The 24,168-nt window shown below is 42.2% G+C and overlaps 1 protein-coding gene across 4 annotated transcripts in view; it reads left to right on the top strand.

The window, feature by feature from the left end:
* TAMM41 (TAM41 mitochondrial translocator assembly and maintenance homolog) overlaps positions 1–24,168 on the top strand; it is a 51,905-nt gene that overhangs the window by 22,581 nt on the left and 5,156 nt on the right. For all 4 annotated transcript variants that reach the window (XM_075939628.2, XM_075939627.2, XM_075939632.2 and 1 more), the window contains 4 exons: positions 5,465–5,615; positions 11,569–11,714; positions 13,463–13,628; positions 15,484–15,546. In XM_075939628.2, coding sequence (XP_075795743.1) covers positions 5,465–5,615; positions 11,569–11,714; positions 13,463–13,628; positions 15,484–15,546 — 526 coding nt within the window. The remainder of the gene's footprint in view (positions 1–5,464; positions 5,616–11,568; positions 11,715–13,462; positions 13,629–15,483; positions 15,547–24,168) is intronic.

Raw genomic sequence — 24,168 nt, forward strand, 5'->3', positions numbered from 1 at the left:
AAAGTCCCACTTCCCCCAACATCACAACAGCGTTAGACAATTGATGTTTAGGCTCTTCCATGAGAAATAGCCTTTGAAGCATATATACTTGATAGATGGAAGAAATTATTGGTGCGAATTCTTCACATTAAGCTACTGGAAGTTCTGGGTTGGTTTAGTCTGCAGGGTTTGGTCTATTACTCAAGTTTGAGCTATGCTCATTGAAACCTTAAACCATCTTTCCTTTTGATACCTGTCCATGTGTAGAATTAACATTTGTAAGATTATTTGCTACTTAATATAAATGAGACATTTTATACAATGTTACTTAGAGAAGTTCTGAGCAAACACCTTTGTAGGCTTCACATTGTAGGCTCTTACTGGTCACAGTTTCACTTCTGCTGTTCTTTTAATACAAACTTCTTAAAAAGACTAGTGAAATTTTTCCATCTGTAAACATGTATAAGGATGTCCTTTTGATTTCTAAATTTGTTGGTGATAAAGTAACATGGATTGTTTACATTACAAGATCAGCACTGGATATAGAGTAGTTTGTCAAAAACAAGTTCTCTGGACACATGTCTGGTGACATACAAATTTTGACTTGAAAATATTTATATGGACTTCCACAACTCCTTTCTTGTGGAGGAAGAAATATTACAAAAGAATTATGGATGTCATTGTGTAGATGACTACATGATGTATCAGAGGCAGCAGCTCAGGGTGGCAGGCTGCAAGCGCAGGAGGGGAGCTATTTTTTAAACTGGCTTCCTTTGTGGACTGGCTCCACCTGCCACCCCCTGCTGCTGCCTCTGATACAGAGGCAGCAGTGTGAGGTGGCAGGGGGCTCCCTGGGAGCCAGCCCTACCTCCCGGGACTGTCCTGGGCTAAGATTTCATGCGGTTGCACAACTATTCAATTATTTGATATTTAACATCCCTAAAAAGAACAACATGTTTTTAGTGTTGCGCTGTAAGGATGTTGCCTGAATGATTCAGAAATACCCAGCCTTTTCATAAGTATGCATCTATGTTCAGAACCAATTGCTGTGGATTGATTCTATATTGGCTTGATTCTTGCTGCAAGTATTTTTCTTTCAAATAGTAAGTTTTGTCTCAGCTGAATATTCTTACTGTAGAGTTAATGGTATCCATTAAGTTCAAATAAGGACATCTCCAATAGGGTACAAATAACTAGAAATGCTGACTCTTTCCCAGGCCTCTTTTGCTATGTCTCAAGAGTCTATTAGCTTTTCACTCTGAACACAACTAAGGATGTTAAATATTGAGTAATTTACTAATGGACTAATAGGCACTTCTGCACGCAGCCCGGGGCCTGCGGGAAGTCCTAATGACTCCAGGCTGCACACGGCATGTCTGCTTTGAAATGTACAAGAGTCCCCAGCAGGGGCTCTTGTGCATTTCAAAGCGGAAGCATCCACGTGGAGCCTGGGGTTAGCAGGGGATTCAAAGTCTCCCACTGACCCCAGGCTCCATGCTGCACTGCCGCTTTGAAATGCCACGCTGAGCTCGGGGTCAGTTGGGGACTCTCCAGCAGACCCCAGGCTCTGTGCAGTTTGAAATGCTGCACTGGAACCTGGGATCAGCTGGGGAGTCCCCAGCTGACCCCAGGCTCCAGGTGGCGCTGCCCCTTTAAAATGTCGGGGTGGCATTTCAAAGGGGCAGCGCCTCACAGAACCCAAGCTCAGCTGAGTGGTGCTGCCGCTTTGAAACACTGTGGCATAGCCAAGTTCTTGTTTAGTTGTTGGTTGAGGAAACAGATACAGATTGAACCTGTCTAATCCAAAACTCTCTCATCCAGAAACATCCATCATCCAGAATGATTTTCATGGTTGTGGCCAAGTTTGTTGCAGTCCCTTAAAGTTTATTTACAGCCTCCAGTCCTAGTGTTCTATGCTGTAATTTACCACTAAAATTAGCTGTAATTTGCCACTAAAAGTCCTCTAGCAGTACAGTAAGTAGTGGAAGTGTTGTAATGCTGCTAGACAATATTGACCTCCCATGGTCCAGAAAATTCCCTGGTTCAGAACTAGTCAGGTCCCGAGGGTTCTGGATTAGAAACGTTCAAACCTGTACTAGCTTCTTCATAACTGGCTTGTTTTCTTTAAGTAATTATGCTAGATTTTTTTTTTAAATCCAGTATTACCTGAACAGATAATTCTGCCTTTAACAAGAGACATTTCATTGAATTTTCTGAGATGGATGAAAGAAAAAAAAGCTTAATTAAGTATCATTATGACATTGGTTATTTTCATGTTACCTATGTATATTGCAGTATCATTGTACGGAGAGAGAGAACGTAAAGTAAGAAGCAGCCATTATTTATACAGTTAACAATCAGAGCAGCATGCATTTCTACAGAAACAATTGATGTAATATTAGCTTCGTGTTCGTAATGGTGTTTATAATTCCCTTTCCATTTGAAGCTAAAAATTTTTATTTTTTTTTTTACTTCTTTCGTGGTATAAGTCTTGAACAGATTGAAAAAGTAGCTTAGAGGCATGTGATATTAGGCTGATAGTGCTGTATTCTTTACAATTCTTAGTGGTGGTCTTTTTGAGGATTAGGCTACACAGTGAGGTTGTAAAGTCTTCTGGCAATTCACTTATCTCAGATATATTCTTCATTACTTGTGACATGGCTTTCAACTCTTCATCTTCTATGCTTTTTAACAGTTCAGCCAGTATTCCATCACAATCTAGTACTCTTCTATTTGGAAGGCTCTTTATTGCTGCCATGATTACTTCATTTATTATTAACAGGTTTACTTGATATCTGCGATTGAGAATCTTTGTTAGATATCAAAAGTGGAATGAGACAGTTGTGTAATGTCACAAGCTTTATTCAGTACATGTACTGAGTGTTCAGTTACTTGAAGAAACAGAAGGGAGTATTAAGATGTATGGAAAATGAGCGAATAACATTCATTGTGCTAATTCAGAAGACGGTCTGATAAGGCAAAGAATGTGGTGTTGGGTTGAACATGGACATAACAAAAGCTATGATAATGTGCAAGAATCCTGGGAAAATATGAAGGTTCCAGAAACAGTGTACTGCCATGCAACAGATGAAAAAATATTGTTTCTTAGGAAGCATAGTTACAGAAGATGGAAATTCAGATTCTGAATTCAGTACCAGAATAGCTAGAGCAAAAGGGACATGCTGGAAGAACAAACATCAGATGAAAGGGATGTAAATTCTGTTCCTAAAAAAACTTCTAATTGATGTATGGAAAATCATGACTGAAATGCAGACACTGAAACAGGTAATAAAGGAACTGCGACATTTCAAATTATGGTAGTGTAGAAGAGTTCTAAACATATTATGGATAGACTCTGAAACTAACAAAAAAGCGTTGGGAATGACACACTCAACATATGGTGGATTTTATGAAAAGAAAGATATGATTTGTAAGGCACCTTTTAAGGGGTTTAGTGGGAAATTCATGTTTATAGGCACTGGAAAACCAGGTTGATAGCAAAATAACCTGAGGCAGAAAAACACATGAGCTGGATGATGTGATATCCTGGATGTATCAAAGGACTATTCATCCACAAAGACTTTAACATAGAATCATACAGAGTAGGCTACCATGGTGATGGAGACACTAATAAGAACAACTAATGCCTAGGACCATTCACTGAATGAGGAGAAAATAAAACATCAAATAGCTACTCATTAAGTGAGCACTGTCCATTTTGTGCAATGAATAAGACGGAGTCCTGTGGAAAAAATAATATGAATATCATGGTATACACGGAAGGGAACCTAATTTCAAGTCGCACAATCAACCTTAATTTTGTATTTCCTCACTTTTGAACATTTGACTTTGCGATCTTGGTGATAACATAGTCTTTAGTGTGCAATAGACCTAATTTTCAGCTCCCTGGGATCCTGAAAAGTGAAAGGCTAACCTAATATGTATTTGTATACAGTAGAACCAAGGAATCTTAGACTGCCCCTGCATTAACCTCTCAGTGTATGGTTTTTTTCACATGAAAGATTCACCTGAAATTGTTAACTTTCCTCTTTAAATATACATACAAGATGCTTGTATGAAACAATCTCATTTTCTGCCTATAATATAAAAGTTCTGGTGACGTTTTTATTTTTAGAGTAGTCTCTGCAAAGCCCAGGTCAATACTCCAGTCCATTTTTAAAGATTTTTAAATTCCATACATTGATGATCTAGGTATATGTATTTCTGGTCAGTATGAGTTAATATTTCCGTAGTGCTTGATCAACTCCACTTTTGTTTGAACAAACCACATTTATGACAAATAACACAAATAGGAAGCTGCTAAGTTGTACATTCCAGTGACTTTTTTTGTGGACAGAAGGTGGGATTTTAAAATCATGTAAGTAATTTCGGCACATAAACCCTTTTATGGGATTTTTACTCAGTTCCCGCTGCAGACATGTATGTATAGATTTTCAGTAGCACCTACATTTGTTAGAAAATCTATTTCTTAAAAGTAAAGCAGTGTAGCATTGCCTAACAGAAAAACATCATTTTTTTTCAAAGGACTAGACTCCACAATAAAACTATTTAGGGAGTAGTTTTCTGTAGGAGCAGTTTATTATTTTGTATAAATTACAAGGAAGTAGCTTTGTCAACATGAGTTCTGTATTAAGATGTGTTTTATTCTGCTAACAACCAGCCTCCTATGTCCAACGTATGTTCTTTCTAAGTAGGGTTCTTAGTGGTTATGGTTATTTTAAATTAATTGAAACAAGTTCACCTCCTAGGAGCAAACTTCTCTAAGAGGTGTATAGATGTACTCAACTTTGGTGTTTCATTCTGCTTGCATGTGTGACTTAGCCCCTTAATCTCTTTCTGATGACACAAGCAGGACTTCCATTCACAAGGAGAGAAGCAGAATTCTGTTGTGTCAAAGAAAACTAATTTGTGTAAAGGTTTATTTCATAGATTTCCTAACCCATCCTCATATGATAGATAAGCAAAGAAACTGCAAGGATGTCTGTTAAGGATTGCAGGAGACTGAGTTTCCCCGTTTCCAGGGAGAGAATTCCACTGTTATCGTGTCATTCCCTCTTTTCTTCTTTCTCACACTTGTCTAGTGGGTGTTCTTTCGCTTCTTTTTCTTGTTTCTTCAGCAGCTATGTATTTTCTTTTTGACATTTGCTCAGAATTGCTATTTTGACTAACTCCAGGATGAGTTTCTAAAAGAGGAAAAGACAAAAAGCACTGGAGAAGCAAGAAAAGAGCTGAGCCAATGGCTTTCACTCATTGCAGCCTTGTAACTTTAGGCTATTAGTACTAAAAAGGGAACATCTACATAGAAAATGGACATGCTCTACACTTAATTGAATCATAATAATGTGAATTATTTTACATTAAATGCAGTTTATTTTTACACACTGGATTGGGTAATAATTCTAGATCTGTCATCTATCACTTTCCTGGTGAAATCTTGCTTTCAAAAACTGTTTTTTTTTTTCAGGTGAAAATTTTGACACAGAATGAAAATGGCAAGCTGCAGGCTGCCCTGGTTAGCAATCTGAAGAGTGCAGTCACAGCAGCCTTTCTCATGTTGCCAGAAAGTTTCTCTGAAGAAGACCTCTATATGCAAATTGCAGGACTCTCTTACTCTGGTTAGTATATGTATTTGTAGTTTTTCTTGAGAATAAAGCTTTAGTTTGATAGGATAGCTTTGTAATTGAAGCAGTAATACTACACAAACAAAGTTATGAATAGTAGGAATACAGGTACAATCTCTCTAGTTCAGCACCCTTGAAACCTGGCCAGAGCTGGACCCTGGGAAATCAATATTGTCTAGAAGCATTACCAACACTTCCATTGCTGATGGGGCTCTTAGAAGACATTTAGGAGTAAATGAGACCTAAAGCCAGGACTGGTAGCTGTGAACAAACTTCATGGGACCACGCCGTTTTAAGGCTTGATCCTTAGTTTTGCTTAATTGAAACAAGATTACACCACACTGCACTGTGCCTTCTATTGTTCATGCTCCATTAACTTCATGAGAGTTTGGTTCCAAAGGAGATCTTAGGATGTCCTGACCGAGTGTTACTGTGTTTCAGGAGACATTGAAAACACCCTTCAGAATTTATTTTGTATCAGTAGATGATAATGGCCTGAGTTTGTTCTTATGTGGGCTATTTCAACATACTTTTGTTTTTAATACAGTATTGCAAAGACTTGAAAATATACATGGCATCATTCTATACTATGTAAGATCCATCTAGTCAGCATTCTGACAAATGTTAAATAAATAATTGTTCATTAAATATTATGTTTTGTGACCAAATTCTTTTGCAACTTATTTTTATTAAAAGATTTTTCTAATGCTATAGTTCCATTGTGAATTATGGAAATCCTGTCCAAGTTCACAGTTATCAGTTTTTAAAGCAATCCATCCTCATTTAATTTTATATTCTCTTTTGCAATGTTCCAGTATTTTGGAAGACTGGAATAGCACAGAGTTTATTCATAATCAAAGTCTTTTAAATGAAAACTTCTAAGCATTCCATGTTTTGTATGTGAAACTCTTCACCCACCTTGGAAATGCAGAGCTCTCTGAGGTAAAAAGTGTTATGCAGTAAAAAAGAGATGAAGTGGTAAAGGATGTTAGCTAGGCCCATTTATTAATCGGTGATGTAAACACCCCAGTTGGAATCTGTTGAAATCTCTGAAAATTGCTGTGGGATTTGCAATGATCACTAGTGATCGTGATAATTCTTAGCTATCATAGGTAATGAAACAGTTAATACCAAAGTGGGAGATGAGTTACTTGACTTAAAAATGTTGGAACTGGCTTTACTACTGTAAAATTCAAGTAAAATTCCAATTTTGGGTCATTTGAGAAAATAGTGCATGTTGATGAAGTAATTATGGACAACATTTGCTTTGATGCTGTTGTACTAAATCTTGACTATTTTCACAATCCCAGAAGATTAAATTTGTTTTCTGTATCACCTGCTCAGTCCTTTTGAGACAGCAAGTATCATACTGGTATATTTGAAACTTAAAAAAAAAATTTAACCTAATAAAGTTGTTTGTGAGCTCTATGGAGTTACTTTTTAAACTACTGAATAACATTGCATCTTGGGCAGATTATAATTCTGCTGTGCTTGGCATGACTGAGCTTTGTTTTGCTCTCAGCTGGAGCCATTTACTTAGACTATTTTGGGGGGGAGAGGCTGTGGGAGAGCAGGCTAAGAAGTACACAGCATCCATTAAACTAAATAATAAAACTGAATTGCTGCCTTGAATTATTCAGCCCTTGAGTGTGGGGAAACAAAAATTGATTCAAGATTTTGTTGCTGTTCACATAATATTATTAGCTATGCATTAATTCAAATCAAAATGAGCTTTGTCTCCCAGATGGCTGAGTGCAGTATCTAGTGCAATGAGGCTCTGTTCCCTTGTGGGTTCTTTAGCCTGTGGTTCTCAATAGGGATGCTAATTGTGTATAATCTGGTAACTGTGTAGTCAACAAATATTTTGTTGGTTACACGATTAACTGCCGTGGTTCTGCATTGCAAGTAACTTGGGAGCTTGTAAGCAGGCAGCCTGGTTCAATCCCAGCTCATGCTGGGTGCTGGGATCTACTCCCGCTGCAGCTCTACAATAACTCTGAGCTTCAGTGGGGGGGTAGCTCCTGGGACCCATCTCAAGCCGAGACTGAGCCAGGCTGCCTGCCCGCCGGCTCCTAAAATTCTTTTCCTGCAGAGCCACAGGAAGGATAGCAGCCGGGACTGAGCAAGGCTGTTGGCCAGTCTGCTAAAAAATGTACTAGCAGAGCTGCGGTAGTGGGGGTGCGGGTGGCGGGCTATGTGTAGCCAATAGCATTAATCGATAAACATCCACTTATTGCTTAATCGTTTAACCAACTACTTTATTACATCCCTAGTTCTCAACTAGGAGTACAGGATCCCCTGAGATACAGAGAGGTTTTCCATGGAGGGTATATCAACTCATCTAGATACTGGCTCAATTTTACAACAAGCTTCATAAAAAGCCATAGCAAAGTCAGTGCAAACTAAAATTTCATACAGACAATAACTTGTTTATATTGCTCTATATGCTATGCACTGAAATACAAGTACAGGTTTTACTTCCCTGTCCAGCACCCTCAGGATCTGACCAGTTCTGAACCGGGGCATTTGCCAAACAAGGAGAGGTCAGTGCTGGCTCCTCTGATGCTATCGGCTCTGAGCCCACTCTTGCAGCAGCAGAAGAGCTGGCATTTACTGTGGGGGCTCTCGGGAAGAGGCAGGTTGGCCGCAGAGCCCACTGCCAACCATAGGGCTGCGCTCCAGACCCTCAGCTGTGGAACTCCACAGCCCCTCTGGCTCCCCCTCCCTGAGCTTGACTGCTGCAAATGAAGCTCTGTGAGGGCAGGAAAGGAGTTACTGAGTGCGGGGGCCCATTTTTTCCCTGTGAGTGCTATGACCTGGGACCACCCACAGCCATGTCAGACAATGTAAGTCCAGACTATAGCAGTCCCACTTGTACAATATTGATATTCCAAGTGATATATTTTGTGATTATATAATAAACATGAGAAAGTAAAGCATGTTTTGCAATAATAATATGCCGGGACACTTGTATTTTAGGTCTTATTTTGTAAGTAAGTAGTTTTTAAGTGAGATGAAACTTGGGGGCACGCAAGGCAAATCAGACTCCTGAAAGGAGTACACTAGTCTGGAAAGACTGAGAGTCAATGATCTAGGCACATGCTACTTGTAATTTGAGTCAGTCTTGCTGTCGAAAGAACTAAGAAGTGATGTGTCGCACTTAACAAAGGAGTCTTATCACAAAAAAACCCCCAGTGGCGTGAGGGGTTAGGGCAAGTTTTTTTATCAGAACAGGCGAGTATATAAATTAGTAGTTGTGGTCACAAAGGCATGAAATGTTACTTCAGGGGTAGAATAGTTACTGCATCTGATCTATTTATGACTGCATTTCTGATATAAGGGTAGAAGAGAAAAATGGTAGCTGAAAAATGAAGCAGTGTGCTGGGTTGGGAGCAGGAGTAGAGTGTCAGCGTCAGTGGGCCCACATGGCCAGCAGGCATGTGAAGCAGCAGTGACCGCTGAGAGAGAAGCACAGTGATGTAGCAGAATTAAAATGTATCCTGTTGCAAATGAAAGAGGGAGAAAAGGCACGACAGATGTGGTGATTAGAAGAAGCAGCAGGTAGAGGAGGAAGCCTTATTGAAGGTACAGGGACACACCATCCTGACGTACAGTAAGAAAAGCAAATATAGTAGCCAACAATCTTGGCTTAAAAATGAAGCTTCCAGGAAGTGAAAACTGGGACAGAGGTCTAGGGAAGAATATCAATCTATTGCTCGAGCATGCAAGGCTGTAATCAGGAAGGCCACAGCACCACTGGAATTGCAGCTAGCAAGGGATGTGAAAGGATCCCACAGGCATGTTAACAATAAGGTCGTAAGGGAAGGTGTGGGACCCTTAGTAAATGAGGGGGAGAACCTTTTATTTCTCCACTGAATGCTACCCACCTCCTGCCATGCTGTGCTGCCTAGTTCAGTGGGCTGGTTGCTGACCTTGTCTGTGAAGACAGAGGCAAAAAAAAAAAAAAAAGCATTTAATACTTCAGCTTTTCCCACATTATCTGTCACTAGGTTAAGAACTATTTAGAAAAGCTGGACTTACACAAATCCATGGAGTAGGAGCTAAAGCGTCTGAGGGTGCTGAGGGAGTTGGCTGATGTGATTGCAGAGCCATTGGCCATTATCTTTGAAAACTCGAGGCAATGGCAGGAGGTCCCAGATGACTGGAGAAAGGCAAATGTGGTGCACATCTTTTAAAAAAAAGGAGAATCTGGGGAACTACAGACCAGTAAACCTCATCCGAGTCCCTGGAAAAATCACAAAAGGAATCTATTTTGAAGCACTTGGAGGAAGGGAAAGTGATCAGGAATAGTCAACATGGATTTACCAAGGGCAAGTCATGTCTGACCAACATGATTGTCTTTTATGATGAGGTAACAGGCTCTGTGAATATGGGGAAAGTGGTAGACATGATATACCTTGATTTGAGCAAACCTTTTGTTATGGTCTCCCACAGTATTCTTGCCAGCAAGTTAAAGTATGAATTGGATAAATGGACTGTAAGGTGGATAGAAAGCTGGTTAGATTGTTGGCCTCAGTGGGTAGCAATCAATGGCTCAATGTCTAGTTGGCAGTCATTATCAAGCAGAGTGCTCCAAGGGTCAGATCTCAGGGGTTTCATCCCTATTTGAAAAAGGAAATGGGGGGTGATGGAAATGAGTAAAAGTATAAGTTATAGATACTAAAATACAGATATTCAATCTTGTTGTCTGAGGGCTGTGTTGTGTTAAAGTACGTTACAAAACAATTCATACCTAGAGAAATGGGATGTTAGTCATGTGATCTAAAGTTAGCCTTCAGATGCATGAAAGGCACTTGCCACTGACTTCTGCAAAGCATTTGCTCTCTACCTATGGTATTCCTAAAGTGTTTGTGGTAGGTAGGCATCACTGGTGTGGTGTCCTTACAGGTCCTTACTGCTGCTCCATCAGTGATGATGACTGTTCAGCTCTGTGTTTGACCCCTCTGTGTGTCATGTTGGTGTGCACAAATAGGCAACACAGCAGACTCCGAGAGAGCCTTTCCAAAAATTAGATAACGATTGAAGGCAACAGGTCAGGTCTATTATAGATACAGCACAGTTCTAACTTCTCTGGATCAGATGTAAACAGTTAGGCTAACACATGTTTGCTCGTTACAACAGACTCCACTCAGGCAGTAGCATGAAATATTCCACTGTCGCCTACATCAGACAAAGACAACTCCCTTGGGGTACACTTTTATACATAGGTACAAACAATTTACACATCACTCCTGACGTATCAAGTTTCCACCTTCTGTTTCATAGTTACCCCAACATCACCGTATACTTGGAAGTTCTATTATATCGCCAGTTTAGACCCTGCCCTGAACCTGGATTGGTATGTTCCTATTATCTACGGGGTGTGTCTTGGTACCGAGATGTTTCTTGACAACATGTTCCATTACAGCTCTTCAGTGTATAGTTTGTGCTTAGTACCTGTTAGGTATGAGTGTTTATGTAATATCAGCCCTGTTCTTGCCAATTTCTGTGGATATAAAGCACCGTCAATTCTCAGGATAATTTTACACTTGGTTGTCTGTTAAGATTGTCATGTGAGTGCTAAACTTCATTTGTTGGGCTTTTCAACTATTTTAGAGTGATGGGATTCACTGAGTGTGGTGGGGTTTTTTCTCTTTTTTTTAATTAACTAAAAATGTCAGCACAGTGGGCTAGTGGAAGCACAATATGGTGTGAACCAGATGCCCATCTCTGAGCTATTCTCAATCTGGCAGGTGTCTGGAAAGTACTTCATTATTAGAAGACAGTCCTCGTTGAGTGCATATGGCTTCTGAATAATCAGAGCATAAACAGCTTCAAATGAATGGTGTGTAATTCTATGCCATATTAATCTCCTGTGTGTTCTGTGGCTTTGTGTTCTTTGTTTCTGATTCCAAGTATGTTGACTATTTTTCTTTCTTTGGTTTAGGTGATTTCAGAATGATAATTGGAGAAGATAGGTCAAAGGTGCTAAATATAGTGAAACCAAATGTACCCCATTTTCAGAAGCTCTACAGTAACATATTACAGGAGTGCCCTCAAGTGGTGTATAAGCACCAGCTGGGCAGGCTAGAGGTAAATGGTTTACATTGTACATTTTAAACCCACACATTGAATTGCTTTATTACTTAGCAGGAATTGCATAATGCACCAGTGTGAATTTCTCTAGTTTTTCTGGTTTGCATTTATTATGCTTCTGTTACTGAAATAATTCCAGCAATTATGGCACAAATACCAATCAGTAAGTACAAGTTTTAGCTCTTATTCACAGTAAACTGCTGTTCAGCCTCTCATTGGGTATTGCTGAGAGTCTTGGCACGGGGATAGGAGGAGGTTGGTTTAAAACAGGTGGCTTGATAACTGCCATTGAGAAGCAGCAGATTGTAGAGTGTGATAGCCAAAAGCAGATGGTTTGCAACAAATAATTGGGAAATAACTCACAGGCAGTGTTCCCTCTAAGATTCACTGCCGCTCAGCTTCACAGGTGATCAATCAGTCCTGCCCAGTCATAGACTCAGGGCTTTGTGCATGCAGCTGACTGACTGGGTGTGGCTAATGAATCACCTGTGAAGCTATGCTGGAAACACTGCTTATAGGTATTACTATCTGCAACCAAATTAGCTGAGGCTTGAATGAAAGAAGTTTAAGTTCTAGCCACACAGTTCAGTGATGGCTGATGAAAATGCTGGGCCTTTTGAATTACCCCTCATTCCAAGTTGCAGGTGTTTATGTGCTTATGTGCAATACTGGGGTATCCTGTCTGTTTTGTTCACTCTGTCCTAGTGCGCATGTTCTAAAGATTAGTGAAATACGGCAATCAAAACCATGTATACAGTAATGCAGACCAGTAATTATTACCTACTCTCAGTTCAGTTCACAGAGAATCTTTGCATTTTAAGTGAACACCCTACTTTCTGAGAGGCTCGCTGCTCTGTCCTTAGCAGGGAGCAGCTGCCACAGCGGAGGGAGAAGTACCCTTCCTCTGTGCATGGCAGCCCTGAGCCGCTGGAAGGGACTGACTCATTAAGCAGCTGCTTGCCATGCTGCCCTGCAGCTTAGAGTGAACTTTGATTTTTTTTGAGACTTTCTAGTAAGTTCAGAAATAAAAAACTGGAAAATTTGGAGCAAAGGATGGTGATCAGAACATTTCCTTAAAGTTACATAAACCTGACATGGTGCAAAGTTTAAGGCAGATAAGAGACATTTTTCAGTTTTAATAAAAACTAATATTAAGATAGTGAAAATATGACATTAATAATTTTGCTTAATGCTTGATCATTTTCAGCACATGGAATGTTGTGTGTCTTTGAAGACTATATTTCTTTTCTGCATTTACTTTGAGTAATTTGAGTAAATTAAAAATGAACATATGCAGTTGTGTTCCTGACTTGCTTGCAGTATCAGCAAGATAGCATGTGCAATTTACATGGCTACCTAAAAATAAAAAAATTGAATCTTGCTTGCACTTACGTTGTCTTTAAAGGTTATGGTTGAGATGCTGCTTTTTTAGGACCTAGGAAGCTTTCACTTCTGTTGCCTATGACTCTTTGTACAAGTGTGTGTATGTATAATAGACTGTATTATCTTTCTGCATATATGTGCAACTTTGTAGCTTTATGATTAGTATAGCTTTAGTAGGGATCAAATGTAACCAAAACCCTTTTGTGCTTTCTTGGGAAAAGTGTGGATTTTGTGTTAACTGTTTCTTTACAAGATGTGACTTTGACTCTTGAATTCAGTTTCCCCTGTTTTTTGTTTTTGTTTTGTTTTGTTTTGGGATTTTGGGGGTTTTTTGTTGTTTTTTTTGCATTTGTGATGTTCAGATTGATAAAAGTCCAGAAGGTCAATTCATGCAGCTTATGGCTTTGCCGAGGACTCTTCAACAAAAGATCACTTCTTTTGTGGACCCTCCTGGGAAGAACAGAGATGTGGAAGAGGTTTTACTGCAAGTAGCCCATGACCCTGACTGTGGATTAGTAGTATATCAGGGTAGGTCTAAGGCTGCAGAGAGGCAGTCCCTGACTGGACATGATATACAGGTTGAACCTCACTAGTCTAGCACTCTCTGGTCTGGCAACATCTGTGGTCCAGCATGTTTTTAGTTAGCCAGATATCCACTTATCATGGATGTGGCCAAATTTCCCACGTCCCATAAAGTTTGCTTATAGCCACCGATCCTGGGCTGTTGTTTAGCTCTAATTTATCCCTAAATGTCTTCTAAGACCCCGGTAAGCAGTAGAAATTTAATAATGATGCTGGACAATATTGACCTCCCACAGTCTAGTAAATTCTCTGGTACTGCACCTGTCAAGTGCCAGACTATAGGGGTTCAACCTGTATTTAAGAATTGATTTTATTATACTACGTGGAAACAGCTTAAGAGAATCCAGTCCAACAATTTAAGAGGGTGGAGGGAAAAGAGAGAAAATTTGATTCTGAGATGTTGCATTGTATTCAGATGCTTAATTTTAGGATATAATGGATGCAAACACATTCTCATAAATCTTCAGGTTATTATATCATCTTCCTCTTGTCTATATTAATGTGGAAAAATATAAATTTCCTGTTTCCAATCCTAAATAAACTTGGTTTAATTTGAATATTTAATTTTCTGGTTGCCTGAGAAGATTGTCTCTCCTGTTAGGACAAATGCACAGTTTCAATTAAATATTGAACTTCATATCAGTGGTATGCTAATTGATTCATTTGAATTTGGAAGAATAATGCTAACAAACTGCAAAATCCTTACATTATAATTAGCATATATGTGGGATGTCAAGGCAGACATATCAAACTTTGGGCAAAAGCACCCGAACTGCTTTTCACCTTCATGAGCTGTCCCTCTAGGTCAGGGTTGAATCATGCAAGCAGGTTAATGTATACATGCTTATGCTGCTGCCACCAATGTTGTTCTGTAGATAAAAGAGCTGTAAAATGCTAATTTTCTCAAAGGCAGCAGCATGAGGTACGGGGTCTGGCTCCCCACACATCCGTTCCATGCACTGGCTCCTGGGGTGTTGCCCCACATGTAAACATGAAACAGCAGTTATATTAATACATGAATATTAATACATGAATTTAAACATCCCTAATTAAGACAGATGCTCTTCTACATTCTCAGGTTGTGATAGTGTACAACAGCTGTGTTATGCAGAAAAGTTCACACACAAATGTGCATTATAATTTAGTTTTCTTTTGTAGCGCAACTTAAATGCTTTCTCTAAAATGGACTAATCAATTTTGGAAGTATTTTTAGAGCCACTATTTTTAATTATATTTTTACAGCAATGTCTAAGGACTAACCAATAATGAAGATCAACTGTACTTGACACTGTGTCAAAACAGAATAGACTTGCCTTTCCTCAAAGAACTTATAAACTAAACTTACATGTCTGTTTAGAGACAGAGCAGGAGAAAATGCTATAAAACAGTATGTGAAAACATAATTTCATATTGAAATAGTTTGTTAATTTCTTTAACAAGCCAGGCAGTGAAATGGCAAAGCACTGTTGTGACTGGCAACTGGGGTCAGAAATATAATGGGGAAGATTGAATGAATGGAATCAAACTCTGCTAATTACTACCAAGTCTTCAACATTGATTTTCCATATAAACAATGCAGTGTTTTACAAAACTGTTTAAAAGAGCATTTGGAACAAATTCTCAAATGAACATGACAAAGCAAAATAGAAAGTTTTTGTTAAGAGAATTGCAAGTTTTACTTGCAGGCTGTTTTATTGAATAACTGAAAAAATATTTAACTTGTGATTTTTTTTCTTAAAAACATTTTTTAAGACGAGGATGGATAACATCTGTGTGTTTTATATCCTTTCTCTGTACACAGGCATTTCAGGAATTGTGAGATCTTCCAGTCTAATACAAAGTTCTAAAACCATACTAACAGCTGGTAAGAACATATGCTATTATGTACAAATGGGCCTTTAGGTTTCAGAAAATACAAATCTTAAAGCCTCAAGTTCTCTTTGTTACAGAAATTCAAATTATAGACTTTTTGATCTTGGAAAAGAGAGAAACCACTATAAACTGTCATTGGTAATCACGTCTCTATTTTCTATAACTATTGGGAAATCATGAAAAGTCAGAGGGAATCTGACGTGGCATGTGGTGGGGATATGAAGACTCTGTGTGTGTGTGTGCGCGTGCGCGCGCGCGCAGGGGGGCTGGAGCTTTCCCTGCCTGATGTGTACAGGGATGCATAAAACCATGTAGAAAATAGATAAAATCACCAGCTGGGTGCAAGAGGCTGACTGGGGGCTCACCCCATCCTCTGCCAGGAATTGCCCCAGCTTCAAGCCTCCCGCCCCCCCCCCAGGGGCCTTTTAGCAAGGGCAAGGGGGCTGAAGCTCCCCTCCATTGATTCAAGAACATTACTAGCTGTTCCCCTTCATCAGGGAGCTAGGGGAAAGTGTGCAGTTGGTTCAATTCCTCAATCTGGCTGGGGAGTGTGGTGAGTAGATGAACCAGGGGACATGCACCCCTCCCCCAGCTGTGTCTACTGGAGCTGCAGCAGCCACAGATAGGCGCATCTCACATGGCCCCAAGCTGCTGCAGTGAGAGAGGGCTGAGGTCCGTCTGTCTGAGAGTCCATTTGTTCAAGAACTCCTCCTAAACTATAAAAATTAGGAGCACCAAGTTTGGTATGCAGCTTCCTCTTACTGTAACTTAAAGCAAGGTTAGAATCTGGTTGTGCCAGGACAATGTCATGTGCCTGGAATTCAACTGTGTCTCATAAAATTCTGGTCTGGTAGGAGGGAATCATATGGTGGAATGACCATGAGAGGCAGCAATCACCCCAGCGGGAAGCTACTAGCTAGAAGCAGCTGACATCCCAGGGAGCACTGGTGGGAGGCACATGAGGCTTCCCCACCCCTGGGCCAGGCTGGGGAGTATGTGAGTCTGTGTGTGGTTCTGCCCTGTAGACCACTTGGCTAATTTGTACTGATGTTTGGAGCCCCGGTGCTGCTCCCTGTGAGGGCTAGAAAGGTGTCGGGGGGCTTGTTTCTCGGCCGTACGTCCAAGTTGTGTGGCAGGGAGAGCTGCATGGTCAGGGTGGTGCTCCATGGCCGGCTTCCTGCCACAAGGCTTGTCCCGAGTGCCTGCAGCTTTAAGAGCTGTCAGGAGACAGGAACTGTAGAGTTGTGATTAGTATGGACGAAATGTCCACCAGGGCACCTGTTTTATTTCCTGGAGGTCTCTTCTTTTGAAAGAAAACCCTTCTCCCCGTCCACACACGCCTTTTTCTGAAAGAGTTCTTTCGGAAAAGGCGTTCTTGTAGAAAGAGGATTACCGCTGTCGGAAAAACCCCTCTGTTCTTTCAATTTACTTTCAAAAGAATGTGATTGCAGTGTGGACGTAACTCAAGTTTTGTTGGAAAAACAGCTGTTTTTCTGACAAATCTCTGTGGTGTAGGCTTATCCTATCAGTGAGTTTGAGCTCCATGACGGGAATGTCCAGTTGGAGACCTTCCTACCTTCAGGCCATCCCTTATCCAGCCTTCCTCAGGGGGCAGCTGGTGGGAGGGCCTTGACCCCTAGGCCACTCAAGAACCCACCCAACCTCCCCTACCTTCAGGCCGTCCCTTATCTGGCCTTCCCATGAAAATTTTGGCTTAAGTGCCGTCATTCTGTGGCAGAGGCAGAATCCAATTTTCCAGGATCATATTCAACTACTTAAACTTTGATACAATCTTTCTGCAATTGAAGCAGGTTTGAACCTGGGACCTCTGGAGCTTAGTGTAAGAGCCACTACAACTTGAGCTATAAATCCAGCTGGCTCTGCTTAAGCTGTAGAGCTTGTTCTTATCTCTCCCTGTAAGTGGTCTGTGTCACTGCTTTGGATAGTGAACCTCACTCACTGCGTGAGTGGGTTACACAATTTTCTAACTCATTGCACCCTTTCCAAATTCTCATTGCACCCTTTCCAGCAAAGGGCAGGTGTCCTACAGACAATATTCCTTCAGAATTACCCGGGATTCATCCCTACAGAACTGTTCATCTTGCACTGAACTAAGGCAGGGATTCTGTGGGGAAAATATATACATGAGCATGGAATTGAAGGTTTTATCACCATGCATATACATAGGACAACTGAATTAAGATTAGATATTTCATAATTTCAGAATGCTTGACTACACACCCTTAATTTTCTTTTAACATGGGGTTGTGGATTTAATAAATACTTTGTTTACATTTGTATCCTGCTAGATCTCTTGCAGGAGTTCAGGAAAGAATATTTCAGCAGCTGCTCTGCTCCACACTGCTACCGCTGCTGAAACTGACAAGCAGCGGACTTGGGGAAGCTGCAAAGCAGAGCAGTTGGGGTGCTGCCTGGCACCGAGCAGGAGGGTGAAGGGCAGCGCTGCAGGACCAACTTGGCAGCACCCTACCTGCTCTACCCGCGGCTTCCCCAAGTCCGCCACTCATCAGTTTCTGCGGTGGTGGACTTGGGGAAGCCGTGGGGTGGTCCCGCAGCATTGCTCAGGTGAGGGGCGACCCGGCACCCCAGCTGCTCTGCCCCGCCGCTTCCCCAAGTTGCTGCTGCCGCTTGCAGCCCCAGCTGGCCTGTCGCCAGCAGCTGCGCGGAGCTTCCCCCACCTCCCTGCAAAACGGCGGAGGGTTTGCCCCACTCTGCGCCGTTTCCTGCTGACACCCCCTCCCAGCCCCTCTCAACCCCCCTTCCAGAGTACCTCCTGATACTCCGGCATATCCAATAATCCGGCACCCCCTGGGTCCCAAAGGTGCCGGATTATCGGAAGTTTACTGTATTATGCTTTTAACTCTAAATTTCCTTACTACACTTTGAACTAGCACAGACTTGAAAAAGTGTTATAGATCTTTGCTTATGTATCCCTCTGTCCGTTACACCCTTCTTTCTCTGTCACACAAGTGTGTAGATAAATCTGGCAATGCCAGTGGTTTGAAGCTCTGCATCCATTTTCCTTCCATGCATGGCAATTATGTCAAGGCCTGTTGTCTGCAGTCCCATCACTAATACATTTGTGCCACATTATTTTTCCTACCATCATGCTAGCTGAAAACTAATGACTGATAGTTCTTACAGTAGAAAAGGAGATAAAGTATCAGTATTGCAGAAATTTCCAGGTGAACACTAAATGATTGTTAATTAGTACAGTTAGTAAAGGACATTTGATGCTTTTTGTAGTAGCTTTGCTGCTTTAAAAAAGAAACAGTGGATTGTGTAACACCTATAATTCAGCTGTTAACAAGTTAGTCTATATACCACGCTGCTAAATAAAAAGTACTTCTTCGAGTGGCTCCGTGGGTGCTCCACTCTTGGTGTTGGGTCCTGTCCCAGCACCGCGGCTCGGAGAATTCTCATAGGTGTGTTCTGCTGGACCGCGCATGTGCGTGCTCGGCGCACGCGGATCGGCAGCTGCCAGTTCCTCTCAACTGCCTCAGGTCGTGGTCAGAGCTCCCTGTGTTCTTCTATTTTCTTCTCTCACAAATGATCTTAGCTAGTTGTTTTTTCATCTGTAAATAGTTAAAAGTTTAGTGTTAGTCATGTTCCTTGTTTCTACTGGTCATCTGTTTAAAAAAAAAAAAAAAGCTTTTTCTCTTCGGAATCAATTTCTTTTCAAAGCACTACGGCCAAGTGCTAAAGAACTGAAACTGACAAGGAGCAAAAGACGGGGATCAAGAAGGGTCGACATCCAGCCACCCTCACTGGCTCCTGACAATGCCGGGATCCCCCGGTTTTAAAAAATGTTCAGTTTGCCAGGAAGCCATGCCAGCGGCTGACAGCCATGACGCTTGCATTAGGTGCCTGGGCGAATCACACATCCCTCAAAAGTGCACCTGCTGTTGTAAGCTTACATCGAGGGCCCGGAGGGAGTGGGAGATAAAGGTCTGGATGATGACATTTGGCAAGGCACTGCAGCCTGACCCGATGCCTCTCTCAGCCACCGCAAAAACCTCTGTTCATAAACGGAGAGCAGCTTCTCTGGGACCAGCCATTTCAAAGAGAATTAAGCCGTCCCCGACATGCTCCCTTCCCCCCGGCAGCTTCAAAAACTTCAGCGGCCTCCAAAGTGACCCCCATGGGGTCCCGACACTCTGCTGGCCCTGGCACCAGGGAATCGCAACCGCTGAGGGCGCGGTTTGTTTACAACTGATGGACCACATGGCTGCCTCCACCATCGTGGTGCAGAACGCAAGGTTACATTTTCGTTGCTTCCAGCATTGGTTAGCCACAATTTCCATCCCAGCAAAGCACAGCGTTCACAGGCCAATAATGGAGGCCAGTAATGGTACCACAACATGTACGAGAGTCCCTTCAGTGGTGGACCAAGCCGAGCTATCTTCTCACAGGCATCCCATTTCATCGCCCACACCCTACAAGGCAAATAACCACAAATGCGTCCCTTATGGGCTGCAGAGCGCGCATGAACAACCTGACGATCCAAGGTCACTGGTCAACCCAAGAAATGCTGTTGCATATCAATGTGCTCGAGTTACAGGCGGTACGACATGCTTGCAAGCATTTTCAGTCCCATATACGGAATACAACTACCAGAATCCTGTCGGACAACTTGGCAACCATGTTTTATATCAACAGGCAGGGAGACGCCCGATCCCGTTCTCTCTGTGCGGAGAGCATCTGGTTATGGAACTGGTATATCCACAACAACAATATTTTAACAGCATCCTACCTACCAGAGGTCGACAACTTGAGCGGACTCACTCAGCAGGCGTTTTCCCCACGACCATGAGTGGGAAATCCACATGGACGTTTTGAGTCGTATATTTGCTCGGTGGGGGTTTCCAACAATAGACTTGTTTGCGACGGGAAGCAACATGAAGTGTCCCGCCTATTGTTCAAGAGGCAGAGTAGGGCGTCATTCACTGGGAGGTGCCTTCCTTCTCCATTGGGGAAGGTTGCTGTCGTATGCCTTTCCCCGGTGGTTCTAATACCCAACGTTCTTGAGAAAATCAATATAGATGGGGTTCTAGTGATTCTTATAGCCCCAGCGTGGGCTCACCAACCTGGATTCTCAATGCTCCACCAGATGTCGATAAGAGCACCATACTCCCTACCTCTTCTCCCGAATCTCTTGACCCAGGACAATGGATCCCTTACTCATCTGAGGCCCGAGATTCTACACCTCACGGTATGGATGCTAGTTGGTTTAGTGATTTCGAATAACTCTATTCCCAGCAGGTGAAGCAGGTGTTAATACATAGTAGGAAAGAATCTACATGAGCAACATATACAGCTAAATAGTCCAGATTCCAGGCATGGTGTGCAAACAACCATCTAGATCCTCACTCTGCAACCTTACCTCGTATATTAGAGTACATTTTACAGCTCCATGACAACGGGCTGGCAATAGCTTCTCTATGGGTGCACTTGGCAGTGATTAATGCCTTTCACCATATGGATGAATGCTTCTCTCTATTCACTCATTCCACTACAAAAAGGTTCTGAGGGGGCTCACAAACCTTGATCTACCTCGGAGACCCCTCCTCCCGCCTTCGTGGAATCTGGATCTAGTATTGGAAACTTTGACTCGCCCTCCCTTTGAGCCTCTAGGTACGGTTCCGCTACACATGCTTACTGTCAAACTCTTGTTTCTCCTAGTCCTTACCTCAGCTTGTAGAGTGAGATAGCAGCTTTCATGGCTTCGCCCCCTTATACAGTTTTTTCTAAAGATTTAGTGACGTTGAGGTCTCACCCAGCGTTTATTCCAAAGGTCTCCTCTGATTTTCACATCAACGAACTGGTAGTTCTACCATGCTTCTTTCCTAAACCCCATACCTCAGTGCAAGAAGCGACAGTCCACGCGCTGGACGTAAGGAGAACCGTGGCATTCTACATTGACAGAACGTGGGACTTTAGGAAAATGGACCGTTTAATAGTATCGTTGGCGGACCGTTCGAAAGGGCAACCACTGACTTCAGTGCATCTAGAGACTGATAGTTTCATGCATATCTGTGTGTCACTCTATACGGGGAAAACCTCTACCGTGTCCTCCTAAGACTCATTCCACCAGAGCGGTATCTACTACTATGGCCTTTTTAAGGGGAGTTCCATTTCATGACATTTGCAGGGCAGAGACATGGCCCTCTAATGCCACCTTTATGAAACACTATGTTATAGTTGCGCATTTTGCTTCGGACTTTTCAGTGGCTACGGCGGTACTTAATCGTGATTGTAAATTTTAATTCTGGAGCGCTCAGGCTATTTGGGTACTGCTCCGAAGTCACCAAGAGTGGAGCACCCACAGGGCCACTCAAAAAAGAAAAAGAAATTACTCACCCTGTGAAGTAATGATTGTTCTTCGAGATGTGCCCTGTGGGTGCTCCACGACTCGCCCTTCCTCCCCGCTCCGGAATTGTTTCTTTTCTCTTTCAGATGAGTGGGTGAGAGGAACTGACGATTGCCGGTCCGCGCTCGGCTGATCAAAGGTGCGAACGGCACTTTGGAGAAGCTGCACATGCGCGGTCCGGCGGAGCACGGCTATGAGAATTCTCCGAGCCACGGCACTGGGACAGGACCTGACACCAGGAGTGGAGCACCCACGGGGCACATCTCGAAGAACAATCGTTACTTCACAGGGCGAGTAACTTCTTTTTCATATTTAGGGTGGTGGTCATTACTTAGCCGGCACACTGTTTCTTTGCTAGCATTTTTTTGGCAGAGTTTGCAGTCATAACAAAGAATTTCAACCCACCTAATAGAACTATACTTCATCTTTCTCTGCTAGTGTGGTTTTCAAACTGTGCTTGAGCTCTGTATTTTTGTTTGTTGTTAAATGCCCTATTTAGCTTTTCAAAATGTGCCTATATAATTTCTAAAGTCTGTGGTGAGTTTTCTGGTCTGTTTTCTATTAGAGATGGCACCATCATTTTATTTATTTTTCTTCCTAGCTCGAGTCTGTATATAGTCTTGTGGAACTGAAAGTTTTGAAAGTTTTTATGTTTAGCTGCTCTTAAGGAACAATTATATGTTGATATTTCTGAGTTTGGAAAAACTATCTGAAATGAAATCACACTTCATTATATTGACAAAAATGAACCATTGAGATATATGGGTTTCTGTGAGACAAACACACATTCAATCAAATGTTGATAAATACATGTTACCAAGGGGCTTTTCTGCTTCTACTCCTCAATTTAGTTCACTCTAAATTGTAAACTAATCTCTGGTGCTGAAATTCTATTGATCTTCACACATGTTTGTGCAGTATCCTGAATAAGAAATGCTTTTTTGATAATTGGAATCTAAATTTGGCTTTATCTATGTTGACTAGTTTTGCCAAGTGTGAGCGTTCACACTGCAACATGATTTTTGTCATGAAAAACGGCCATTTTCATTGAGAGACAACTTCCAGCTCCATGAGGGACTTTTTTTTTTCTTTTCCCTTCTGTATTTTATGTATTATTTTGTAAGCAAGTACAAGTTGTACTTCTCTAAACTAGGACACTCTGGTCTGGCAACATCCGTGGTCTGGGCCAGAGAGCCCAGGGGCAGGGAGGTCTGGTAGTGTGGACAGGAGCATGGCAAGGAGGGGCAGTGACAGGGAGGGACAGTGTCATGGCCAGGAGATCCGCATGGGAAGGAGGGTGATGGCGGCATAGCCAGGAGCCCCACAGTGTGGGGGACAGTGGCACAGCTGGGAACCCTGTGAGGCTGGTAGCAATGGGGTCACCGATGGACAGGGAGCTCCAGCCCTGGTGGCAACAGGGTTGGCAATGACCAGGGAGCCCCAGCCGGGCCAGTAATGGCCAGGGAGCTCTGGCCCTGAAGAGCAAAGGCCAGATGCAGGGGGTCAGGGCCTGGGCCCGAGCCTGATGGCAGCAGCTAGAACTCAGAAGCAATGTGGCCAGGACTAGAGCCTGAGCCTAGGCCAGAAGGAGCCAGCAGCGGGGAGGAGCAACGTGGTGGGAGGCCAGTGTCAAGGGACCTTCCCTGGTCCAGCAAATTCCCTTGTTTGGGACTGGTCATGTGCTGAGGGAGCCAGACCAGGGAGGTCCAACCTGTAGTTTTTAATTGAGGTGAAACTTGGGGGAGTACACAAGACAAATCAGAAAGGGATACAGTAATCCAGAAATGTCCAATGCCATGGTAATCGTGCATACATTAAACCTGAACATGAGTTCATGACAGGAAGTGAAGAATACCCCTCTCTTGTAGCTGTAGGGGATGTTTGGGAAGGTGGCTGAATTTCAACATTCCAGAATACTTGGGCTAACGCTTTACTTTTACATGGGGTCCATAATGACCACAAGCATTTACAACCTTTTTTGATTTGATTTCCAAAAGATTTGCAGTAGTTATATCCATGTGCATTATTTTCAGTCTTGATTTTTCCTTCATTGGTAGAAACATTTAGGTAGGGGGGAAGAGAAAAAGGAGACTCATCAAGTAATCATGGTAAAAACCGAAAGATACTTTTTCATGTTTCCAAGTGTTCACAAGTCTGTCCATGTTCAAACAGATTCTGAAACTGGGCTAGAATTATGACCATTAATTTTTACTACTGATATGA

Source organism: Pelodiscus sinensis, chromosome 11, assembly GCF_052426305.1.
Source record: "Pelodiscus sinensis isolate ZL-2025 chromosome 11, ASM5242630v1, whole genome shotgun sequence".
Classification (NCBI taxonomy): Eukaryota; Metazoa; Chordata; order Testudines; family Trionychidae; genus Pelodiscus; species Pelodiscus sinensis.